The sequence below is a fragment of the Filicampus tigris genome, chromosome 20 (genome assembly GCF_054856515.1).
Source record: "Filicampus tigris isolate MCC_2025a chromosome 20, RoL_Ftig_1.0, whole genome shotgun sequence".
Classification (NCBI taxonomy): domain Eukaryota; kingdom Metazoa; phylum Chordata; class Actinopteri; order Syngnathiformes; family Syngnathidae; genus Filicampus; species Filicampus tigris.
Genome location: NC_141236.1, coordinates 12,015,083 through 12,038,499, shown reverse-complemented (window position 1 = coordinate 12,038,499; position 23,417 = coordinate 12,015,083). Strand labels below are relative to the sequence as shown.

At 45.1% G+C, this 23,417-nt stretch overlaps 1 protein-coding gene across 5 annotated transcripts in view; it reads left to right on the top strand.

The window, feature by feature from the left end:
* nhsl1b (NHS-like 1b) overlaps positions 1-23,417 on the top strand; it is a 70,706-nt gene that overhangs the window by 23,591 nt on the left and 23,698 nt on the right. For 2 of the 5 annotated variants that reach the window (XM_086018294.1, XM_086018291.1), the window contains exon 1: positions 15,306-16,204. The exons of 1 other annotated variant lie outside the window; for it this stretch is intronic. In XM_086018294.1, coding sequence (XP_085874420.1) covers positions 15,892-16,204 — 313 coding nt within the window. In that variant the 5' untranslated portion in view covers positions 15,306-15,891. Of the gene's footprint in view, positions 1-1,659; positions 2,444-9,534; positions 9,639-15,305; positions 16,205-23,417 lie in introns of those variants that run through there. 2 more of the 5 variants (XM_086018293.1, XM_086018298.1) reach the window with 2 other exon arrangements.

Sequence of the window (23,417 nt, the reverse complement as noted above, 5' to 3'; positions counted from 1 at the left end):
GCAACGTGTGGCAATCCGCCAAGCGTGTCTTTAGTGCGTCGGCAAGACATAGTTTCACTCGCTCGTCACGCGGCGATAAACACCCAAACATGTTCTGTTTCTGTCTTCATCTCATCTGATTTTGATAAGCTAATGTTTTTTTTTTGTCACAAACTGACATTGGTAGCCTCATGCGGAGCCTTTTGGGGACAAGCCTCCAAATATCAAATTAAGCAGAAGCTAAGAAAAGCAAAGCTGTTAGCAGTCAAACACCACAAAGAGTAACAGATTGACATTTATCGATGCAGGAAATGAGAACGAGGGGCTTTATGGAAGCGGCTGCATGCTTGACCCTTGACTTTTTAATGCCCTTTGGGGTTAAACGGCTTCTCTGACTGAAATGGAGAAATCAATGGACAAAAAGAGGTTTCGGTTTCTGTCCTTGTTGTCATTCTTGTTATGGTAGACGTGATAAGTTAATCATTGTCCGCAATCTAGTTCTTCAACAATTTGACAATTTCGCCTCCAGTTTATCCTTTGTGTTATCAGGACAATGTTGAGGTCCTAAATGAACACCAGGTTTAAGTCTCCCTTTACACCACAACCTCGACTCAGGCCTCAGATCGACTTTCAGCACCGTAACGGAGATTAGCGAGATATTGTTACCGAAGAATCAGAAGCTGCTCTTCTAATAGGACAGTGGCTTTCTGCTGTCATGTGTCATAGTTCTTAATATTCGCATAAACGCAAACGCACACATTGGACTGGTTTATTGTCACACACCACCCAAGTGTAACTGCAGAGCTTAGACTTGGGTGGGAAGAACACCTCCCTAACAGAGCCCTATAAAAAAGTTGTTTTTGTCCCAGAGGGCGCCTGTTCCCTGACTTTAATTTCCCTCAATTGTGCAACAGAGAGACCCCACGATTTCCAGAGTTTTCCCTCTAATTACAGTGTGTTACAAAACTAGCACTTAAGTTCTTGATGGTCTGGTTTGTGGTGTTTATGTTCCGGTCATGTCTAGAGTTTGACCAGTCCTTTTCTGTCACCTCGGGCAGAATGTCAGCAACATGCCTTCATGAAAGTCTCCTGAAATAGATACGACTTTAAAACAGTCGCTTTGAAAATCCTCCACACGGGCCGGTTGTCCTATGGGAACACCTGATGACCTTGGCGACTAACAACATACTCTCCAAGTCCCAAGTTAGGCAGTCGCCAAAGACATTTTGATTGTCGTCAGAAGACTCACAACATCATGTATGTACAGGAGGACGTCTGAGGATGTGCAGCAAGGGAGTAAGGTGCAAGGGAGGTTTGAAAAATCCGATAGGGGTGTGGTTGGTTGCACAAGGATGGAGGGGCGGTGCGAGGATCCTAGGAACGAGAGCGTGAGGGAGTGGACTTAGAGGGCGGACTGACTCAGGTTTCAGCACCGTTGTTTTCAGGCTCGGGTGGAATTCTAACCCTAACCCCACAATGCTCAAATCCTCCAAGACAAGACACTCAACCAAGCCTGGAGTTTGGGGAACCCTTCCTGTCCTGTGAAGTCACATGGATTCTTACTTTGTCTTACTTCGTTTTTTTTTTTTTTTTTAACCAACCCATTCATCAGCTTAGCTGCTTCCTCTTTGTCCACCATTGACAGCTGATCTTTATCTCAACAAAGGAAGCAAAAACGCATTCTCATGTTGCTTGAGGCTGGGAATAGACAGTGGATGCTGCAACATCTTGGTCTCCTGGTGTGTCCCAGTGCTGAGACCGTACGTGTCAGCTGGTGCCTCACCACACTTCAGGGCACACATGGTGCCGAGGAACAAAGGTCAGTTTGTTTTGGTTGTTAATCGTCAAGAAGTAGAATCATCGTCTCCAGGGGCATTTCTGTCCTCCTGCACATGCAAGTGGGATCAACTTGTTGGATTTGCGAATCCCGTCCAAACTCTCGACGCGCAGAGGAAGCAAAACAGCAGGAGGATTTGGTCTGTTGTGATGTGGAAGCCCGGATGAATGTTGGACTGGCTGCAGCTTGGAACTATTTATATCTTCATCTTCAACATGGAATCAAGATACTTGGGTTCTGAACTACGTGCTCAGATTTGGGTGATGTTCCCAGAAATGTTTGGAATCTCACATTGTCTCTCCACCTGATAACCTACGTTGGAGGATTGTTCTCTCCAATTAATCCCAAGAAGCGGAACACTCTGGATCCCTTACGAGCTTGCAAGGATGAGAGGCGATCGGCGACCATCCCAGAAACCAGCCAGGCTGTCACGTGCACTCAGCTGGCTAAGCGTGTCCACCCTCTCGCGACAGAGCCGATACATCTTCCACAGCCAGAACGAGCTGCACGTGGTCCACAACCGCCGGCCGTCCCAGGAGCATCATTCGCACCACGACCGCCACGCCACGAGCAGGGACGACAGCAGCGACACCGATGACTGGGTTTACCAGCCTCAACACAAGATAGGTTGTTGTTTGTTTTTAATCAATCGCTTTCCAAAGATATCTCTGAAAAGATCCGCGAAACCACATGGCGTCCGCATCGATGTTCACCACACAAGCGGACTTTTGTGGACTCGTGCTCTTTCACAGGAAGACGTGAAGTGGGCCGATCTTTTTTTTTTTTTTTACGGCCTCTTGTTCTCCACTTCCTTGTTGCCAGCGAGCGCATGCGGGAGGTGTTGCTGGGGATTTTAGCGGCGACGGTTGAGGGGGTCAAAGGCGATAGGTAAACAATGATGCTTTGTACTGGCGAAAGCAGTGTCGGTGATGTCATAGCGTGATAGTCTTACAGGATCTGTGGGTGTTTAGTTCTTTCCAGATGTTAAATTACAAGCTGTCGGTCTCCTGATTAAACTGCCAAGTTATTGATCCGTGGTGTCGGTACTACCCAAGAAGGGAAACTGACACCGTGACCTCATTAACTTTGACCTGGTTTTGTCAAATTGGCCAGTTTGCCCAGATCAGCCTCAACCCATTTGACACCCAAATTGGCTGCCGCAAAACGTCATCCATATTGAAATGAATTCAAATTCTCTGACACCAGCGAGGCGGTGTGGCGCCTGCTCGCCGGGATTGTGACACATACTGCGGTGTGCGTGCGAGTCTGCCAGAGTTACGTGTCGCCGCGCTTTTCGAAAAAGCTTCATTGAATCGGTGTATGAGTGGAGTGGAATGGAGTTGAGTCACATTCCATCTTCTCCACGTCCAGTTAAATGTGGTCAACGGATCTAGGCCACGAGACCAAATGTGTCCAAAAGCGTGAAACCCGTGGAGATCGCAAATTGTACAGCTGCGATGATAGTGCTGATAAAAATCAACAAGTTGCACAGGAGCGATTATGGGTGTAGATAGCTCTTGTTCTTCTTTACAGATGTGTCGGGCATTGTCACAGTCCTTTTGTTAACCCAGTCTTGTTAGTCCTCAGTCCATACATTGGAAAGACCAGAACCAAACTGAGACCACCGCTGCAGGTGACCATGCTATGACTGGTTTTTGAAGGGTCAGAGTTGGTTCAGAGTCTTCACGTCTGTCTGAAAAATGCTGACTAATCAGTCTGGCTTTGTGCCTGAAAGAGACCCAGTGTAAAACTCAGCGAGCAATGGTCTGACTCACAATGCTTGCAAAGGGGTCAGTCATTTTGCGTTGAGATTCCCGACTGGCGTTTACAAGACCTGACACAGTTGCAATGCGCAGTATTTACCAACAGTCCGTCAAGTCTGTTGTCGATGTTCACAGCGTAACTCGATTTGTCATTTGGGAGACCCTGCCTCCCCTTTCCCAAAACAGATCAGGGCCGCTCATGACCGGAATGCTTTGAGGCGCTCACATTTTTCCTCGAAGTCAAAGCGCTTGACAAGTCGAGTGCCGAACACAGATCAAAGTGGCGCCTGTTTGGAAGGTCATCGTTTTATTCTCAACTGCAGGATCAGAGCACATCCTGGATCGTTTGGTGAGCTTTCAAACTTTTACAATGAAGACTCTGTGGATTTTACTCTCTTGCGTGATTTGCTGAGGTTTTGAGTGGGGATTGGCATAATAATCGATTTAACAGATGGTTAAGAATTCAGTTTTGGGTTTGGTCCAATGGCTCCCAAATGGAGCGCACTTTCATTCTTCACTACACAAAGAATAGGGGCTTTGAATTCAGTCTCAGATAGTAGAATAACTTGACATCAGCTATTTGGGGGAGTTGAGCTAACGTTCCACATTGACTGGGCAGCATTTTTCCGATTAACACAGTGGTGCACAGAAACTAGTTCACTATTAAAAATGATGTCAAAAGAAAAATAATTTAAGGTTGAACTAAATATATCATCCCATTCTAGCTAGCTCGTAGAAGGAAGCGTTTAGGCTAGTAGCGCATTTAGGATTGTGGATTCGCCATAAACTTTTGAGACTTTTTGTTCCCTGGCCAGACGGTGTCAACGACAGGTCAGCGTAAAATCCTTCTTGCCATGCGACACATAGTACACACATATACTGAACTCCACACAGAGGAAACGTCGCATACCGATGTTGAAGCTATTTATAACATCTGGACGACACGCCAGAAGCCACGACAAGCCGTTCGGGGCAGCGCTGTGTGTAAATATAGCCCCAAAATGAGCGCCTGTGGCTCGCAAACCGGCAATTTTCACACAGCGTCTCCAGGCTTGGCTGTTTGGACGGATCCCCATGGCAACGAAGCTTATTTGAGTAAGCGTTTTCATCACTGGCTCAATAACGTTTGACACGCCTACTGGGGCTGCCTGCCGGCCAACCAGCTGTGAGAGGCGAAAGCAGCTTGTGGAACTGCTGGTGAAGACGGCCAAACTGGCATTGTTTCACAAAAAAATGTTTTTTTCAGCGGGTAGCACGGTGGGTTAGTGGTTAGCGCATCTGCCTCACAGGTCTGAGGTTATGGGTTTGGATCTTTGACTTCGACAGTATTTTCTTAGAACCTGTTTGAACAATGTTCAGGTTGCCGTAAAAGAGTCAGATTCTTTATGAACAAGAAGTGGGACCTTCCATAGAATTTCTTTCTAAATTCTTAAGAACTTCTGGCAATCAAACATGATGCACGTGCGATGGCTTTTAAACTCTAGGTGAAGCAATAGTATGACGAATGAATCCCCTGTCAAGCTAGGAATTTATCCTTTGCATGATTGCTTCCAAGCATCTTCTTAAATGTTTATGCGACCTGCCAGTCAGCGGGGAAGTCACCCATCATTCTCGCGAGCCGAGCATACGTTGTGTCAAAATGCAAGTTTGGAGAGTTGAGAGATGTAATTTATGTTGCACATACTTTTGCGTTGCCCGCCGCATGTTTTACACGTGTACAGATGTGCGTGGTCTTATCTACAGTTTTGCGAGTATTTAGAGCAGCAGCATATTGACCTAAATATTAACCCTACCTTGGCAGCAGCCAGAAGCGGAATTGGCTCTCGCACGAAATGCTTTTAAATGAGACGTTTATGAATCAATCCTGTATAAAGGCAAGGTTATTTTAGGAGAGCCAAACGTGCTAATTTTGGAAAAAGTGTTCCCCTACTATATCGCATCGTTTAAAAAAAAAAAAAAAGTTGTTATTAAAGTATACTTAATTACTGCTAACGCATTCACTGCCAGACATTTTCAAAGCAGAGTTCCCCATATTGCCAGCCATTATAAACATTTTTACTGAATATGAATATTGGGTTCTGACAATGTAAGCACCGAACCTACCAAAAAGTTAAAGTAGATGTTCCTCTTTCACCGGAAAAGTTTATTTGAGCTCACCAGTTCCTGACCAAAAAGCGGAGAAAACAACCTTTTTTCATGAAAAAAAACTTGTCAAGCAAATCAGTGATCTTGATGCTAATATCTTTTGCTTTTGTTATACCTCAAACTGTAAAACATAGAAAAACAGAGAAGACAGAGAAAAGCTTTTGATGGCAAAATGATAATTCATTTACAGATACACAATTATGAAACACTCTCCCATGACTAAAGTTGAACATCAGTGGCTTTTTTACATGGCGTTCGCCATTCACTCCATGAACTGGTTCGTCTTTTTTTTTTTCATGATCGTGACATACTTACTTTCTACTACCTTCCACACATGAACGAAACTTGCTTGTACCTCCCCCAAAAAATCAACCAAGCAAACGTCTCGCAACTTGGAAAACTCGTAAAGTACCGCTGCACGTCCTGTGTGGTCATGTGACACACTCATCCTCCTGTAATGCTGCGCGTCAATCCAGATTAGCAGATGATAATTTTCCCCCGAGGGGAGGATGTGTTTGTGTGTATAAAGCAGCGAGGCCTCATTAAAAGATAGACGTGGAAATCTGCTGATGTGGCCTACAGCCTGGGGAACATGTACAGTACACGCAAATACTCCAATGTATCAAATGTGTCTAATTCTCTCCTCTCTTCTATGCTCTTCTCTCTTATGTGCTGATAACTGTTCAGGTAAGTCACTTCCTTTCTCTTTGACCCCCCCCCACATTGTTCATGTCTCTTTTGGCTGATCCTAGATCAGTCCTACCATCTCAGGTTTAAGCCTGCGTGTGAGTGAAATCGCATTACGGCCACTAAAAAAACAAAAAACAAATCTCTCACTCGTATGGAGACTGATGGCAATTTGTATCATACCTTCACACCATCCTATTAGCTCGGCATTATGGGGTCTTATCCCCCCCCCATCCCGAATGGCACAAGACTTGATGAAAAGGGAGAGGGATTACATTTGCGGACATGATTTCATTTTGCGTGGTTGATAGACAACACACTCCCCCGTCGGCCGATGCTGCTTTAACCGGTCATACTTTATCCATTTTTGCCTCTCCGTGTAAAATAACACGTTCGTTACAGTTGATGATGTACAGAACACTCTGTGAGATAAGATGGCGGCGGCTAAAGCTCCGTTTGAGAGCGACGACTGAGTTTTATCTACTGACAAAGCCTATCTTTTCAGTCGGAATGGGTACAGTTTCCATGTCCTGTACTTGAAAATAATCATTTGGAGTAGTGCTATGTATGTACAGTACGTACGTCACGTTTCGATTTTTCAGTTGTGTAACATCAAATGTTGCACCACAAATGTGATTTTCCACCAGAAACAAATCAAAGAAACCCCCCCCCAAAAAAAAAACGTTGAAGTGTTAATGCAGACTCATGTTTCCCCAGCTTGTAACAAAAACATGTTTCCACAAACCTAGTGAAGTCCATAAAGTATAATTTCCGCTCGAGCAGAGGTTACATCCACTTTGCAGTGCACAATTTGTAGTTATCTAAAAGTGTTGTCATTTGAGTTGACTTTAAATTATTGTGACATGGCTCATACTCGGAGCCATATGGCAGGCTGGTAAAGCAGTATCAGCGTTGCAGTATCGGAGCATTTCTACGAATCCAAGTACAGTATCAGCACCCGTACCCGTTCGTAAAGAAATCTTGTACGATATTGTTTAAAACCATAATAACATGTAATAAGAGAGTGTGATGAAATAAACTGGTTTCATAAATTGCCTTTAAGGGGTGTGGCCTAGTGACTGACGACGGGGCTGGAGTCCTTGCAAGTATTCTCTTTTTTATTTGGCTAAGGTTCTCCTTGCCCCGCATGCGATTTTTATAAGTCGCGGCGCTTTGCATCCATTCCTCCTCCAACGTCCTGCGACTGGAAGCCACTTGAAACGATTGATACTCGATGATGGAAACCCATCAAAATGATATAATGCGACGATTCAATAAGTGCCGTTCGCAGCGCCAGCAGATTTGTTGGCAAATTGAATTCCAATTTCCATCTCTCTTGCTTGGCTTAGCGAGAGCCATCATCAGGCAGACCTCAGAAGTGTTTCTTCCATGCTGGCGGTTTTAATAGCGGAGGTTCCCGCGAGCAACTTTGAGTATTATAAGGTGGAAGCTTAGGAGGAAAAAAGCTTTTATGGTTTGCTTTGTTAGGCAGCAGCAGGCTTCTTTTCGGGGATTCCTTTTTGTTGTGTTGTCACTTAAAAACGTTGTGTTTTTTTACACACATAGCTGGCGACATCTGGTCTTGGCAAACGTGTCACGGCCTGCAAGCAATAACGGGGCTGGGATTAGCGTGCTCACCACGCCAACATGTCGACTGTACTCGAGCTGTCTTTCGCAAACCCTGCCAGCAGCGTCACGATGGCGCTAGCAGACGTACTGTACTGGATGAAACAAAAACACTAACCGCCGTTATTGCTGCAGCTCCGTGTTCGCTTCCATTGTCGCTTCCTGTAAATGTCATGGCCAAGTATCCCAAAACGTGATGGATGACCTCAAAAAAAATGTAACAGTCAGTCCATGTGAGAGCCATTAGGGGAGCCTTCATTGGAAATCAATGGCTTTTTGTTTGGTTTGGATCTTTGCTAATGCTAGTTAAGCATTTGAGATCTTACGCCTTTGACGGTAGCTGTGTTCGCGACTGCCGACTGGCTCGTGTTTCCATCGACGTTTTGGCATCAGCACACGCGGATGAGCTTGTCGCTGCTCCCGCATGGGCCAACAGTTGAATTGTGGGGGATTCAAGTGATCATATTTGATCAGAGCATAAATGGCTTGGCGGCACGCGAACCGCTGACTATCTTTATTCTCCAAAAATCACAAGCCCTCGCATACACGGGGCACTTTTATCGACAACGGTGCCGTTTTAGCTGCTTTTTCAAATGGGTCCCAAAGTGAACATTTTCAGAAAATCGTCATTTTCTTGTCCCGCGTAAACACTGAAAAATGCAAATACACTTTTACCTTGTGAGTAGCCATAGGTCAACATCAAAACCATGAGCAAAAATATCAAATTTTCACGGTATCACAGTTTTTCAACTACAGCTAACAAGCAAATAAATTTAAAGACATAAAAAAATGAAGACATAAAAAGACCCTAATCGTAGGTATTGGGGGGAGAAAACAATCTGGATTCAAAAGCATTTACACTTGGGGCAAACCTCAGTTCTGTTGGCAGTTTATTTCATTTGCATGCAGCATAACAGCAAAATGCTGATGCACCATGTTTGCTTTGAGCTCTGGGCTCCACTAATTGACCTAAGTGCAAGAGGGAGGATTTTTGTCACAGATCATTTTACTAATTCGCTACTGGCTGGTTTATATTGACAGCTTTCAAATATGACAAAAGAACTCCTACTTGAATGACATCATCGTTTTCACATTTTTTTGGATTAACATCAATGAATCCATTTTGGCTTGCTGCTTTTTTTTCCCTCAAGTTTTCATCTGCACGTGAATGCAAAGAAAAACACGAGCTTAGTTTTTATCTTGACCAGACTTTCCCTGGCACTGAACTTCAATGCAACAAATAATAGCGTGCAAATCCCCATTAGGCAAGCTTGATGTGGTTCAACGGCGACAGTAGCGCTGAGGCTTTAAAGATGAGAGACGCTCGGCTCTGTTGGACGCACAAATACAGCAAACGAGAGGCGGGTGGGGGGGATTGCGGGGGACTTTGCAAAGCAGTTTCCTGCGGCGGGGAAGTTGGCGTGTTGCCGCTCGTGTGTGACTGGAGGAGGAGGAGGAGGAGTGGGAGGGCGACGGCACGGGCAGAGCCTAAGTGTCAGAGTTTCTCGGCTGCGTGCGTGAGGAATGAGCGGCGAGACCGAGCAGGAGGAAGGCGTTTGTTTCTCGTGGAATTAAGTCCGGAGGAATGTTCTGCTTGAGGGGTAAGTGTCCGCCACTAACGCCGATGTTTTTTGCATCGGCGGGAGGACAAAGAAAAGTTGAACCCCATCCCTCCTTTGTCCCAGCAGTTTCCTCTGCTCGATATCCTCCCTCTCCACTGGAATCTTTCCTGACTTTGTACTTCTTCAGTCCGGCTCAGGTTCCCTGAGTTGTTTTTTTTTGTGCGAAAATAGTGATGTGCATGTTTTGCAACTTGCGGCATTGTCCTGCGTGTGCCAGCTTGCGAAAACAGCCACTTGAAAGTGCCGTAAAAGCAAAACTTTTCTGCCGTCCTCACACTCACCACACACTCACTGTTGGCTTCGACAACCTCCTCATCACCTCTGAAGAATGTATGTGACACCATCGCGCCGGATAGAGATTTTTAATATTTGCCCTACTTTGCTGTGGATTAAGACCAAGTGTCAAAGTTGTCTCCACGGCGGGCCACATCGTACTTTCCCCCAGTGCTCCGTCATGACTGAAAGTCGTGAAAAAGTAGCATCACCTCATTGTGTTGTTACCGGACCCGGGTGGAATTACCACAAATTGTAATCAAGTCGGAGGACTGTTACTTTAGAATAATATGACTCAAGTAAAACAGTAGTCCTCCAAATAATTACTTGAGTAAGACTAAGTAAGTATTCTATTAATTGTAAAAAAGAAGAAAAAAACCTCTAGTACTGTCGCTGTGTAATTGTGCTACAATGCTGTCATCCTTATGGAACTAATTATCCTGTCCCCAGCTTTCAGAAGTGATTAAACAGTTGGACTGTTTGGGGTTGTTAAAATGAAAAAAAAAGTCCCAGTCCCTCAGCTGTATGCAATAAGACAATTGACAGTTGTAATTTCCACACAAAGTCATACGGCAGGGCAACTGCATGGCACAAAACAGACGAACCAAATTGAGTCACTGAAAGGAGACGTATATAGGACACTGATTTGTCGACTGGTTTTCCCCGTAGAGATAATGTCATGTAGAATAATACAGACATTTGGATGCACATGGAGATGGTCACAAGTTACTCCCCTGCTGCAGTCATATGAGTCTTTCTTCACAGAGGATAAAGAATATATGCCTGCTATTATGTTTAAAAACATATGCATTATAGATAACGTCATCAAATAGAATGTAAAGAATTCACACTGTTTCAAACTTTCTTCAAATGTCCATCTCTGACCAGTCACAGTTTTTAGTGTCTCGCTGCCAAGACGAACTGACCCAGATCCCGTCCCGGTCGTGGTTGCCAGAGATGCAGATTGCTCGCTTATGTTATGATTTAAACAAGCCCCCAAGCCGAGCCCTCCCTCATCAAGCCCTGGCCCATGTTCTTCGGCAGCCAGCTGACCACATATCCCCGCGGCAGCCTTGAGTTTTGGCCTAAGCTTCTTTACGCTTGTTGACACATGGTCTTGATGTGGCCTTTGGACATTACATAAGGAACTTCTTCTTCCTAAAGCCCCCACGTTGGAACGTGATCAGACTTGACATGCGCAGTCTCAGCCAAGGCAGTGCATGTACCGTTGTCGTAAGGTTTGTTAAGGTCACTCGTGTCTACTTTCAAGGAGGAACGTAACTCTGTTGACTGTTTACTAATCAACAGCCAGATGTTTCATTGCCGTTACTTATCGTTAGATGTAATCTACTGGTGGTGGCGGCGCTATCAGGCCAAAAAAGCTAAAGCAGCTGTAAAACGGGCCAAATGTCCCTCGCATTTTGACAAATGCACAGTACATGAGGAGCAGAGTGTAATTCATTAACTTGACCAATAGGGGGAGCAACTATACTCTAACTCAGGCATTCCCAAACAGTAAAGCTGTCTTTTGACTTTTTTTAGCCGGTGTGCAAGGAAGAGAGGTTGCACCGACTCTACTGGGGCGTTGAAGTTGTGCATGACTTTAATAGTTTAAGAAAGTTAATCAAGCAAATTTTAAGACAAGAAGTGTGCAAACGCTGTTGGAATGTTATAAAGTAGGGTGGGATTTAATCTAGGAGGTGCGCCAATTCTGACAGGATGTGGAAGGGGGTGCATGGTCTAAACATTTTCCGAAAGACCGCTCAATCTAATCCTTTTAAGAAGGGGGGTGCGCCAACCCTGTCGGAATGTGAAAAGGGGTGTATGGCTTTTAAACACTTGGGAAGGATCAGCATCCCGACATATTTTGGAAACCTCCTCTCCAGTGCACACACCACCAAAATATAATTGTCAAATCACGCAAACAATTAAAACACTTAACCTCAGAGGTGCGCACCACATTTTACAAATAATCTCTCTCACTCCCCTTTAATTAGCTCATCTTTGAAATCTATTTACACTTTGCGGGCACTATATTTGCACGCTTGCTGCTTGAAATGTGATATAGCGTTATATTAGAGATATATGGAGTATTAGAGAGCATGTGACTTGAATTCCTAGAATGTGTGTGCGTGTGTGTGGATATATGTTCCACACACGCTTTCAGGAAGGCACCAATAGGTCATGATAGTTTGGACTCGCGGGGCAATGACCTGCATAGCTCTCTATATGTCTAATACTATATTTATCCGCAACTCTGCTATTGCATTTCACACACCTTCTTCACTGTATATGGCGCAATATACAGCAGAGAGGATTTTAACAAATGTACAGTATGGACAAGGCGCACATCCAGTAACTAAGTTCTCATATGGGGGCAAGAGTAGGTAGACACTTTTTAAAGTAACGTATCTATTTTTTACAGATACCGTGAATAAGGCAAATAAGTTGAGGCAAGAACAAAGCAAGGCGATTCCAAACCAGTATTGGACAAGTACCAAATGAAGAAAAAGTAGGTTTAAGCAAGGAAGGAAGGATACAAAATTTTATATAGCTTTTCTAAGGGAAGGAGGTCAGGATGGAATAACGAAAATAGGTCTGGGGTGGAGGTAAGGGAGGCAGAAAAGTAGGTTGAAGAATAAAAACAGGTGTGACTGAAGGTGAAGAGGAGGTCATGAATGAAGGAAGGATGGCAGAAAAAAAGATTTAATTGAAGGAAGGCAACATGAATAAAAAGTGGGACTGAGGGAAGGAAAGAGGAAGGAAGAAAGCGTGCACTTTAGACTCTCCTTCAAAAGCTCCCTCGTTATCCCGTACCTGCGCTCCACGCCTGGAGCGAGGCCGCGACCGCCCGCCCCCAAACTGACCCCCGGCATGCCCTCTGGCCTGGCGGGTCGCCATGTTGACGGATGCTCCCACACTCGCCGTGACAGGCCGCCTTTCTTCTCCAGAAACGATGACCAGGGTTTTGCCGGGGAGCCTTTGTCCTGCTGTTGGGCAATTCCGTTTTTGCTGTGGCCTGAACACTGTCACGAGCACTGACCGACATTTTCAATATTCAGCCCCTCAGCGTCCAGACTGCAAATGAATGTCGCGTGCTCAAAGCCACCACTGCACAGCACAATGTGTTGCTTGACATTGTTCCACCGGCCATTTTCTTCCCAGCGGCTAGCGAGCGAGCGTGAGAACTAACGTAGCAGACTACATCTTCACAAAATGGTCGTTTTTGGGCTCACACCATAATTCTGAATGGATGAAGCGTAGAAACTATTAGAAAAAACTATTAGGAAAAAAAAACAACTTTGCGGATACACTTAAGCCTGTTTCTACGTGAACGGCGCCTAATTGAACCATATCCACCCGCACAATTTTAATTTTTACATTTTTTTTAAGATTTACAAACAATATTAGCTATCGGCTAGCTCAACGAATTAATTTCGTAATGAACATCTTCGCTTTGTTCCATCTCTTGAAAAGGATTGCTCAATTTCACCGTACAAGTCAACCAAGAGCCAATCAAACTACTTTGTTTGCAAAAAGCTGGTCCCTTCTTCTCTTAACACTGTCCTTCTATCAAAAAAGTGTTGGAAAAAAACCAAGATGTTTCCATTGTCATTATGGGACGATAGGTCTGTAGGTAATATTGCGCCGAAGTTTCGACGGGGGTGAAGTTTTAGGCAAAACAATGGTCGTCTCCCTGCGGGTGAGTGGATGACTAAAACCCAGCATGCAGGTGCTTCTCATGCTCCATTGGGATTCATGTGCAGCCATGGTTACCATTGTCCCTCATTGCCCAAAGCCTTCCGCTCTCGTCCTCCCTCTCAACCTCTCAACACTTCCACACTCAACACATGTGGACGTCCACTTGCCACAAATATGCATTTTGACGTTTTTGTCAGGCGTCAGCGCTCGCACGGCTCTCCGGGCTGCTAATAGTGTTGCACTGGATGACCCGAGAGGTGTACGCATTTATAGGCTGTGGTTTGCCCATTATGGTTTGTATTTGCACGCGTGCGTGCCGTGCTTTTGACTGACTAATCAGCTTGCGTGTATTGGCCGACCTGACAGTGTGGAAATGATAACTGTCGCTAATGGCTCCTTCAGCCGCTGGCTATCCGCTGCTGAGGCTTTGGCTGGATGGCAGCCAACCATGGACAAGCATTCCAATAAGAGAGGATTTCTAAAGTAGGGTTCACGTTTAGGTCTTAAGAAGTCTTACGATTGGCTTTCTTATACCTGCTACCCCCTGAGTTGCCATTCAAGTGTAAAATACTTGACCAATGACCAATACTGCACTTGCCTGTTATAGTAACAAGACTGGTAGACTGGTTCCAAGGGACATCCAGGCCGCTGGAATATACAAAGTATAAGGATGAAAAATAATTGGAGTAGGCTGTCATCATATCTCGTTGGTTGCAAATTTTTCTCCTTGTTTCTTTCTGGTGAATGATGGTGACCAGTTGCACCCCTATTTATGTCAGGCAACAATTGGCTAAGGGTCCGTTTCACATCACAATCATGGAATCCGTTGTTCAGCCCAATTCGTTGTGGACTACACACAAGTAAGGATTTGTCAGAATAAATATTGAATTGGTTTCACATTTACAGTTGTTGGCCCAGGAAAGATCACTTAACACACCCCACACCACAGGATACTCGCTCAGGATTATCTTTCAGAGGCTGCCAACAATCGGACCTATGCCGACTTGTTTTGGAAATGAGCAAAGATGCTTCGTTTCAATGATTTACTTCTGCATTTCTGATTTGTTACCACCACTAGAGGGAGACTTACCCGCCCCGTGAAGCATTGTTTTATAATCCCAGAATTAGACCCCACTAACCAGCTGCCCTCATCCTCACCTATCACGGTTGATGCCAGCGGCGGTCACGGTCTGATGGTGATCTATTCTGTTTTAATCTAATGCGTGTGCATCTGCCCTTGCTAAGGTGTCAGGTATTAATTCACGCCACCCATCTGTGACTCACACAGCTACAATTACACTACTTAATGCTTGCCATACCTGGTTGTTTTGTCCACTAACAGCCATTATTTTGTATGTGACATCATCTGGGTGTGCGTATGTATTTAGTAACAACAGCAATTCACATGCAGGAGATAGGTGACACACCAGTTTACATCATTTGTGTACCATCTGACAAACAAATGGTAACCCAGTTTTGAGGCGGTAGCTAATTACCACCAGTATGGTGTCCATCTGTGTTGAGTGTGTTCTAGTGGAGACGAGGCTGGATAATCTGGGTTTACAGATTAGATGTGCGGTGTTGAGAATCAGAGGAATCGGGGAGAGGCGGGGTGGGGATGTAAGGTTCTGGACTATGACGAAGTTCATTCTTAAATTGACAGACGTAGAGGACTGCTGACTTGCTTCAAACTTGCCTTGCTTGGAGGCACTGATGCATGGCTCTCCGGACTTCTTGTGAACATTGTTTTAAATCAATTGTGCATGATGCGTTCTAGTCAGTTTAAAGTTTGTCTTTAAACATGAAGTAATTGTTTTGCTCTCAACCTCATTTTTGGATCTTTTCGTTGTCTGGATTTTTGTGGTGATTTTTGAGAGTCCACGATCTCAAGAGCCCGCCAGGATTTTATGATATCTTACTGCTAAAATAATTGTGGTGAACATTTGTTGTGGAAATTCAATCTTGTAATCCAACTCTGCGCACAGGCCTCCTTTGTCAAGCAAATCAATGCAAATCAATAGGATCCCCTGAGAGCGGGAACGGAAGGACAAAAACTGTAGGAGGAGAGAGAGGAGGAGTCCAAGTTAAGGGGGCATTGGGGTCCCCGGCGGGTTACAAAAACTACCAACCACCACGCTCATAGCCACCACCTCAAGTGGAGCCTCCAGATTGAGTGGGAGAGAGAGAGGGAGGAGTTGGGGGTCTGCATAGCCCAAGGGAGGTGGGTGACTGGTTGGTGTTAAGGTCTTAGCTGGGGATGATCACATATGTGCACTGCCTCTCTTCGGCGCCGGTGGTCAGCTGCTGGCACAGGGCCTGCTATGAGGACCCCCCTGGCGAGAGGCAAGCGCCATTCTCTTTCCAGCCTGCCAACAAGATGGGGAACCGCATCCAGTCGGAGGCCTTCCCCAGCACCCGGCCACCCGAGAATGAGGGCTGCCTACGCAAACGTCTGCTCTCCGTGTCCAAAGTCCACCAAAAACAGGACTCTCTCTGGACACCTAAACCTCTGCTTGGACCCCTTGTTAAAAGCCCGTCAGGGAAGACTCAAACCTTCAGTGATGACAAAGGTACAGTACAAAGAGGCAAACTTGTTGAGTTTGGATACTGTGCTTCTTTATCGTCCAGACTTTTGTTGATCGTTCCAGTAGACATTTAACCTGAATTATAGAGTTCTTCTTTTGCGGCGGGATTACCCAGGGTAGCAGTCGTTATTAGCCTGAAATTTGTGTTTACTACAGGAATGATTGAGTATAACTGCTGTGTGTCGTTATCGTCCAGACTTTGGACGTTAGTTCCAGGAGACATTTAACCTGAATTATAGAGTTCTTTGAACATCTTCGAGACAGTATTACACAGGTAGCAGTCTCTATTAGCCTGACATTTCGTGTTTACAACAGGAATGACTGAGTATAGCGATTGTGTGTCTTTATCGTCCAGACTTTTGACGGTTACAGTAGACATTTAACCTGAAAAGACCAGTGATTATAGATTTTCTGTGACTAGATTTCGTGGGTGGCAGTCTCCATTAGCCTGACCTTTGTGTTTACTGCAGTGATGGTGTAGTATTTGTCCTGGCTGGGTGTACTGAAGTCACCTGAGGTGTTGTTCTAGCATTTATTAATTACACGGTGTGTCACAGTGCCGAAGTGGCTTGAGCTCTTCCCCAAGCCAGTGTTTGTCTCTTCCCATTAGGTGATTTCCATCCCCATGGTAGCCTAATGATCCATGCCTTCTGTCTCATGCAGTGCGTTGAGTGGCGTCAATTCAGATTGGCTTTGTGACCTCTGACACCAATGGTCTTTGGTGTGGCATTGTTGGCGTCAGTCCTCAAGAATGAAGTAGAAGATCCTGGTGGCCGGTGCTCATGCACAATGTAGACTGTTGTCAATTCAACATAATATTAGAGGATGTTCTGATAGTGTTTCTATGGCCAGTGTTAGGTACTGTATGCACACGATACTTCAGTCAAGCCATATCTCTGCGGATGCTCTCCAGAGGGGGCACCTCTTGGGAACCAGAGACAAAAGCTTACAGCTGGAGGTGATGGTTCTGGTCTGAAAGGAGGTTGAGGGGTGACACATCCAGGTCACAGTGCTGCCCCACTTTCACCTCCGCAATTCCATCAAGGAGCTATCACGCACCCTACGTTTTACATCTGTAACTTATCTTTCTGACCTAGCTTTCAGTTTACCCCTCCTTTTGCTGTAGACTACTTGGTAAAGTCTAAAAGACAATTCTTTCTTCCTGTGCATTTAGCATGACAGAACACTCACACGGGCACGCTCCATCCTCACGCCCGCTTTGGCTAACGTGTAGTGACAGCTCAAGATGCCGCTGCCATGAGTACAGTATTGTCCCAGCTCTTTAGGTGGAATCAGGCGTCACAGGCACTTTGTGCTCACGCCCCGTTGAACAGATGGATTTCCACAGACAAAAACACAAGAGATATGCTCCTGATATCCTTTTATTTAACGCATAACTTTTACGGCTCTGCTGCCGTGGGTATGAACTGTGACAGTCAGTTTAAAGGGTGGAGCAGGTGTTGGACCAGACCCACCCCCTTCTTTCCTCTTAATCCTTTCGAGGGACGTCAGGTTGAGCTATCGACCAATCACTGCCAATAGCTCCCAGGGGTTGAGCACCTGAGGGACCTCACAGAGTAACTAGATGAGAACAAATGGAATGGATAGGGTGCATTCAAAATCAGATGGGATTATAGAATTTGGGGGTTGGAGTTGTGCTTTGGTCCCTATTGATCAAAAATACAAAATTTGGTCAGCAAAATCTTTAGATAAATATCGTGTAATATCATATCATGGGTTTGTGATGACATAACCGAAGTTCACTGGGTTTTGTGTAGAAAAAAAGCTGATTGTTGGTTTTTCCAGGATCTCTGTGAAAGATGGTATAGAAATCTCATTGGGTCGATTTTCATCCCATCTAGTCTTTCTCTGCAGGATTTTCTTAACTAGTACAGGAACTTGCCTAATCCTTCATTTGCAATTGGAAGGACAATCCACAAAAGCTCTTTGTCTTGTGACACTAACAAAAAAGTTTTTTATCCCATTCCTCAAAATCATTCAGTCAGGGATTTCACGTTACTCGCACCCAGTGTAATTATTCAGCTGCCTTCCCGCAGTGGCTCACTAAAAATAAGTATTCAACCACAGACCCCCCCCCCCCCAAATAGTCGGTTGGTGGAACAATGGAGAAGGGTGCATGACACAGCATAATGAGGAGATTCCACCGTCAGTTTGTAAAATGGGGGGTCGGAGGTTGAAGTGAGAATCATTCAACTGTAAAATTGTGTGTTCTGTCATAGCAACGTGGTCGGCATTATTCTCTTTTCCTTTCTTAACTCGCACCTTTTCATTAAAACAATGTCTGAACGCTCTCCGCCGTCAAGTGCGTTTGGACAGAACAGAGAGGAGCTGAAGGTTTTTTTAGTGCTTAATTGCCAACTGTGCCACTAACGGACAGGCACAGGGGCGTCTCTCTGATCTTGTTAGAGGCTTAATGGATGGTTAGCGACTAAACAGGCGCAACTGCTCCATCACACTAAACCAAATCAAGGTGCCATTGACAAATACCGGGCAGTAATCTAGTTTGGTGGATACTCTGCAGGTCCTCTGAGGTTTCAGATTTTGCATGATGGGCTGACAATTTTGCAGGTTGCCCACCCCTCTGCTAGATGTGCTGTTATGTAGCGACTGTTGTCGTTGCGAGGCGCTAGGAAAAATTTCAAGTGAGAGACGTTTGTCTGGATTGTCACTAATTTGTGTCGCAACAAGTCAGGCAGCACTGAGGACTAATGGAAGAGATATAGCGTTGTGAACAGGAAGCAGTAAGGGAACATCTATCTATCGCTCGTGGGTCTGAAACATATGCCCGCGTGCTTCACCGTACGTGACTAATAACGTTAATCTCGCTGTCTCGTTCTATATTTTTCTCAAGCTGCAGCGCTAACTCTGTAAAGTCCTCTCGCTTTTATCGTCAGCCATTCAGTTTGCTACAGCTCGTGTTGTACGACTTATTTTTTTGCAGGTGTTGTATCATTATTGACAGTGATGCTACTAATTGAGTGTATCGGGCCTCAGCTGGATGTTCTTTGTGTTTGGATGCGAGGGATCAGGTGTAAGGGGCTATCACAGCCAGTTTCGTGTGCAGTAACTAACAGCTTGATCATCACATGAATCACAAATAACAGGCTCATAATCGACTCAGTCCTGATTCGGTCTTATTATAATGAAACCCTGAAAGGTACACTCAGTTTTTTTCTGTTCCAGTTGACATCTGGAGACTCCTAGCGTGCGCACTGGTTGTCGTCTTAAACTGTAAAAAACAGAAGACTTAAAATGCAGACAACTTCTTGAGGGAAATATATACAGATGCAAGTCAAGTAAAGACATTTTTATAAAGTTATTCATTAGCGACAGGCGAACATCCCAAAAGAGAGATGATAAACATGATGTAGGACAATGCAAGTAATTAACATGAAGCTGGGAACAGAATCGCGCGTTTAGCACAAAACTAACCAGAGAATCGTGCTGACAATCAGAAATGAATCTGCTCCCACTTAGCTTCGTGGCTGACCAGTTCCTTCTGCACCAATGCATTACATTGATCCATTTTTTTTGTAAAAGAGACTTATCTCTTTTACATACCTAAGCTAATTATTTTCCAAACGTTTAGTCTTGAGGAGATATGATACCGCACGACTCTCACGGGTTGGCTTCACAGACAGTTGAGCGCTCAAGAGAGCCAGCGGATTTGTTCTCAAGATATTTCCAACACTTAAAATTTGTTAACCATGCATAAAAATAATGTGGGGGACAGACCAGCATTATCGATTTGTGAAAATATGAAACGGACCATATTTGGACACACAAAGTCTCTAGTTGATGTCGACGAGATGTATAAATCCTTGCATACAAATGTGATTACCCTAAAACCTGGTTTTGTATCCCCAATTAATACTGAGGTGTGCTTGTTAGTTTGGAAGGAAATCTCGGTGACAAACATTTAATTGCATGATAGTTGGAACCAATGTTGAATATAAAGTAAAGCCGGGGAACTGTATTGTCATTCATCAGAGACCGCTCATCAAAGCTCTCGTTCCACCTTGTGCCCCAGACTCGGAACTTCCCCCATCCTGCCTTCGCTTAGCCCGAGTACTCCTCAAGGATCCCAATCAGCTGGAGGTTCCATTAAGCCTGAAGAGAGCCAAGCAAAGCCTTAAAAAAAAAAAAAAAAAAAAAAAAGCTCAAGAAAGCTCATGTTCCCCCCGTAGAGAGTGATTATCAAAGGAACAAGGGAGCGGGTGGAAAGAGACTCTCCAACATTTCTGTCATTGATGAGTAATCTTCTCTATGGCAACGTCTTTGCCAATAGTAAACAGGACAGAGGAAAGTCTTGAAACTAGGAGAAACTCACGTTGTTGTCATGTGTTTGATTTGAGGTCAGCGTCTGCTCTTTTTCACCACAAGGTGGCGTTACAACACAGGCGAGCAACAGCTGCCCTTATTTAATTTTAAAACAGACACAAATAAATCTTGGCGTCACAATTTATTAACATGCTGATGGGATTATGCTAATTAGCTTTCAATGACAAAGCAGACGCAGCTTTACCGGAGACAAAAACACACACGAGGTGTCACTGGGAATTTCATTTAGGAATTTCAGGCCTTAAATTTGCCCTGCTTGTCTCCCTGGAGACTCATTAAAAATATCTCCATTATTGCATTGCTGCGCGATAGAAAGGGACGGGGGATGTGAGATGGACAGGCACAGGGAAGGTGGGAGTGATTTATGAAAGAATGAAGCTGAGGAAGGGAGGGGGGTAAATGGATTTTGGGGGTCTCCTCCTTTTCCCTAGGCAAGGATTAGCACGATGGGAACCTTCTTTGAGCGCATACATGTGCAGATTCGTCCACACATCATTGTTTGTATTTGATATTACGCCCGACACACCAGCTTCAATGGCTGCCCTAACGATGAATATCAAACAATTTCCAATTAAAAAGTGACACACGGGTGCTTTTGAATAAATTTGGATATTCCATGAAAGTTCATTTATTTCAGTTGTTCCATTCAAAAAAAAAAAAGTCACTCAGAGTGTTTGTGATCCAACAGGCAGGAGAATTAAGCCAAATGAGCAAAGACACGTGCAGTCATGCGTTGTGGACTGATGACACCGATCGATGGCGTCCACCAGAACTTGCGACCCAACCAGCGCCCCTAGCCTGAACGTCTAGTCCACTTCCTCGGAATTAGTGGTGGTCGCTCAATTAGTCATGTGAATTACTGATTGGGTGCTCCAGTATTGCAGCCTCCCACCCACCATTTGTGGGAGTGACCCACTGAGAAATGAGGTGTAAAAGCAGAAAGTAGGTCAAATGCGACAGTGTCAATTAGCTTGTCAGATTGGAGGAAGTGCAGATGAACGCACGTACACGCACGTTGTTGTTGCGTGGGGATTTAACCCACTTCCTATTGATAACCCCGCGCCCACCCCCCATTTAACTGTGATGGAGGCTAGCTAGCCCCAGGTGGCTTGTTGCGATGTGCCCTTGAGCTTCTTGAGGCACTTAACCTAAATGAGCTCAGTGTGTCACCGGGCTTCTGTCGAAAGACCCCCTCGAATGGAGCTCACTGTTGCTCTTGGAATTGTTTATAAGTAGCCTTCTGAAAAACTTTGTCACCTTTTCAGGGGGTCCTGACCAGCCCCAAAACTCACTCAGCTGTGTCCCCTTGGAAAGTGACAAAAATGTGCCGAAATTGGACGGACACGTCGAATCACAGCAGGACGCACAGAAACTCCTCAAGGACCCATGCACAAAATTGAACAGGAAGTCGGCCATTTTAGTTTGAAGCCACTGTTTTGTGTGTGTTATGTAGGTCGAGATGTATATGCCCGTGTGTCGAGGGCTTTGCATGCACCTAAAGAGCGAGAGTGTTGTGCGTGATTAACTCAGTTGTTCCTGTAGAAACAGCTGCAGGCGCACCCTCGCCCGGGAACAATAACGTGTACACACGCGCAAGAAAAGTGGAGTGGTGGCCCACTTTACGATCATCAATATATCAGCGACACACACAAACGCGCGCACACTGAGTATGCCTCTAAGTGGATATCGATGTCTGGATGTAAGAAGGTCTTTGAGTCAATATTAGTACAGACAGCACGGCTGCATGGAAATGACCTCATGCAAGGCACTAACTTTGTCTTTATTGTATTGTGGATGTTCAAATTCACCTTTTCTTGTAGTTCATTTGGAAGTAGGGATACCGGAGCGCCGATAGCAGCCTTATTTTAATGATTTTGGTCCTCGCGGAGGCTGCCGATACCAGCCACCGATACTTAAGGCAAGAAAGAAAGATCTATGTTCACAATGAGTTTTGGTATATCAAAAGTACTCGAGGTATCAGCGAGTACTCAAAGAGTGAATACTCGTACTGGTGTCGGTCTGGAAAAAAAAGTCTTATCGGACATCCCTGGTTTAAAGCTCAAAGTTTTGTTCGGTCGTCTGATGCCATCGACACAATAGGGGCAGCATGCGTGAGCGTTGTCCGGGGTGTCTTGGTTTAGGATTTAAAACTGCGTTGCCAGGGAGGGCAACGGGCGGCTAGCGACCAATCCACTCTGCACACAAAGCTCGCTAAGCGCTGCGAGACGGGGCAAACAAATGAGACCGCTCATAAAACGTGCGCTGTCAACAGCTGTTGACAGTTTTAATGGGGACCAAGCGGTAAACGTTGCCCTGGCGAGCGAGCGTTTGGCGCTCATGCACCTTCCAGACAATCCGAGCTGCTTCTCGCTTGCTTTTGAATATTTGCTGTACGAGGGGTAACCCAAATTTTGTACGTCAGATGGAACGTGCCGTTGGCGAACGCAGTAGTAAATTCACAATCACAGGAGATAAAACAGTCTCATGAAAATTGAAGAAAAAGACTTGGGGAAGAAGAAGATAGCACACAAAACATAACATATCTCCATTTAATTGAATGTAAAGAATTAAACATGCCAACTAATTCTTTGTGGCTCCTTCTGGTGTGCTTGAAATGGCCACCAGGGCGGCAGCATAATACGGTCACGCATTTTGGGTGGTTTGCCATGCAGCAGGTCACGTGAACATTTTTGGTGTAATAAAGGAACGTAACAGGAGGGCTGACTGTCGGGAAGCTTCAATTTCCAAGCGGCTCCCTTGACGGACGCCGGGGCAAAGACAATTAGGCGTGACCGCCAACTCCTCTGCGCCTTTGAGAGTCTTTGTGGGCATGTCT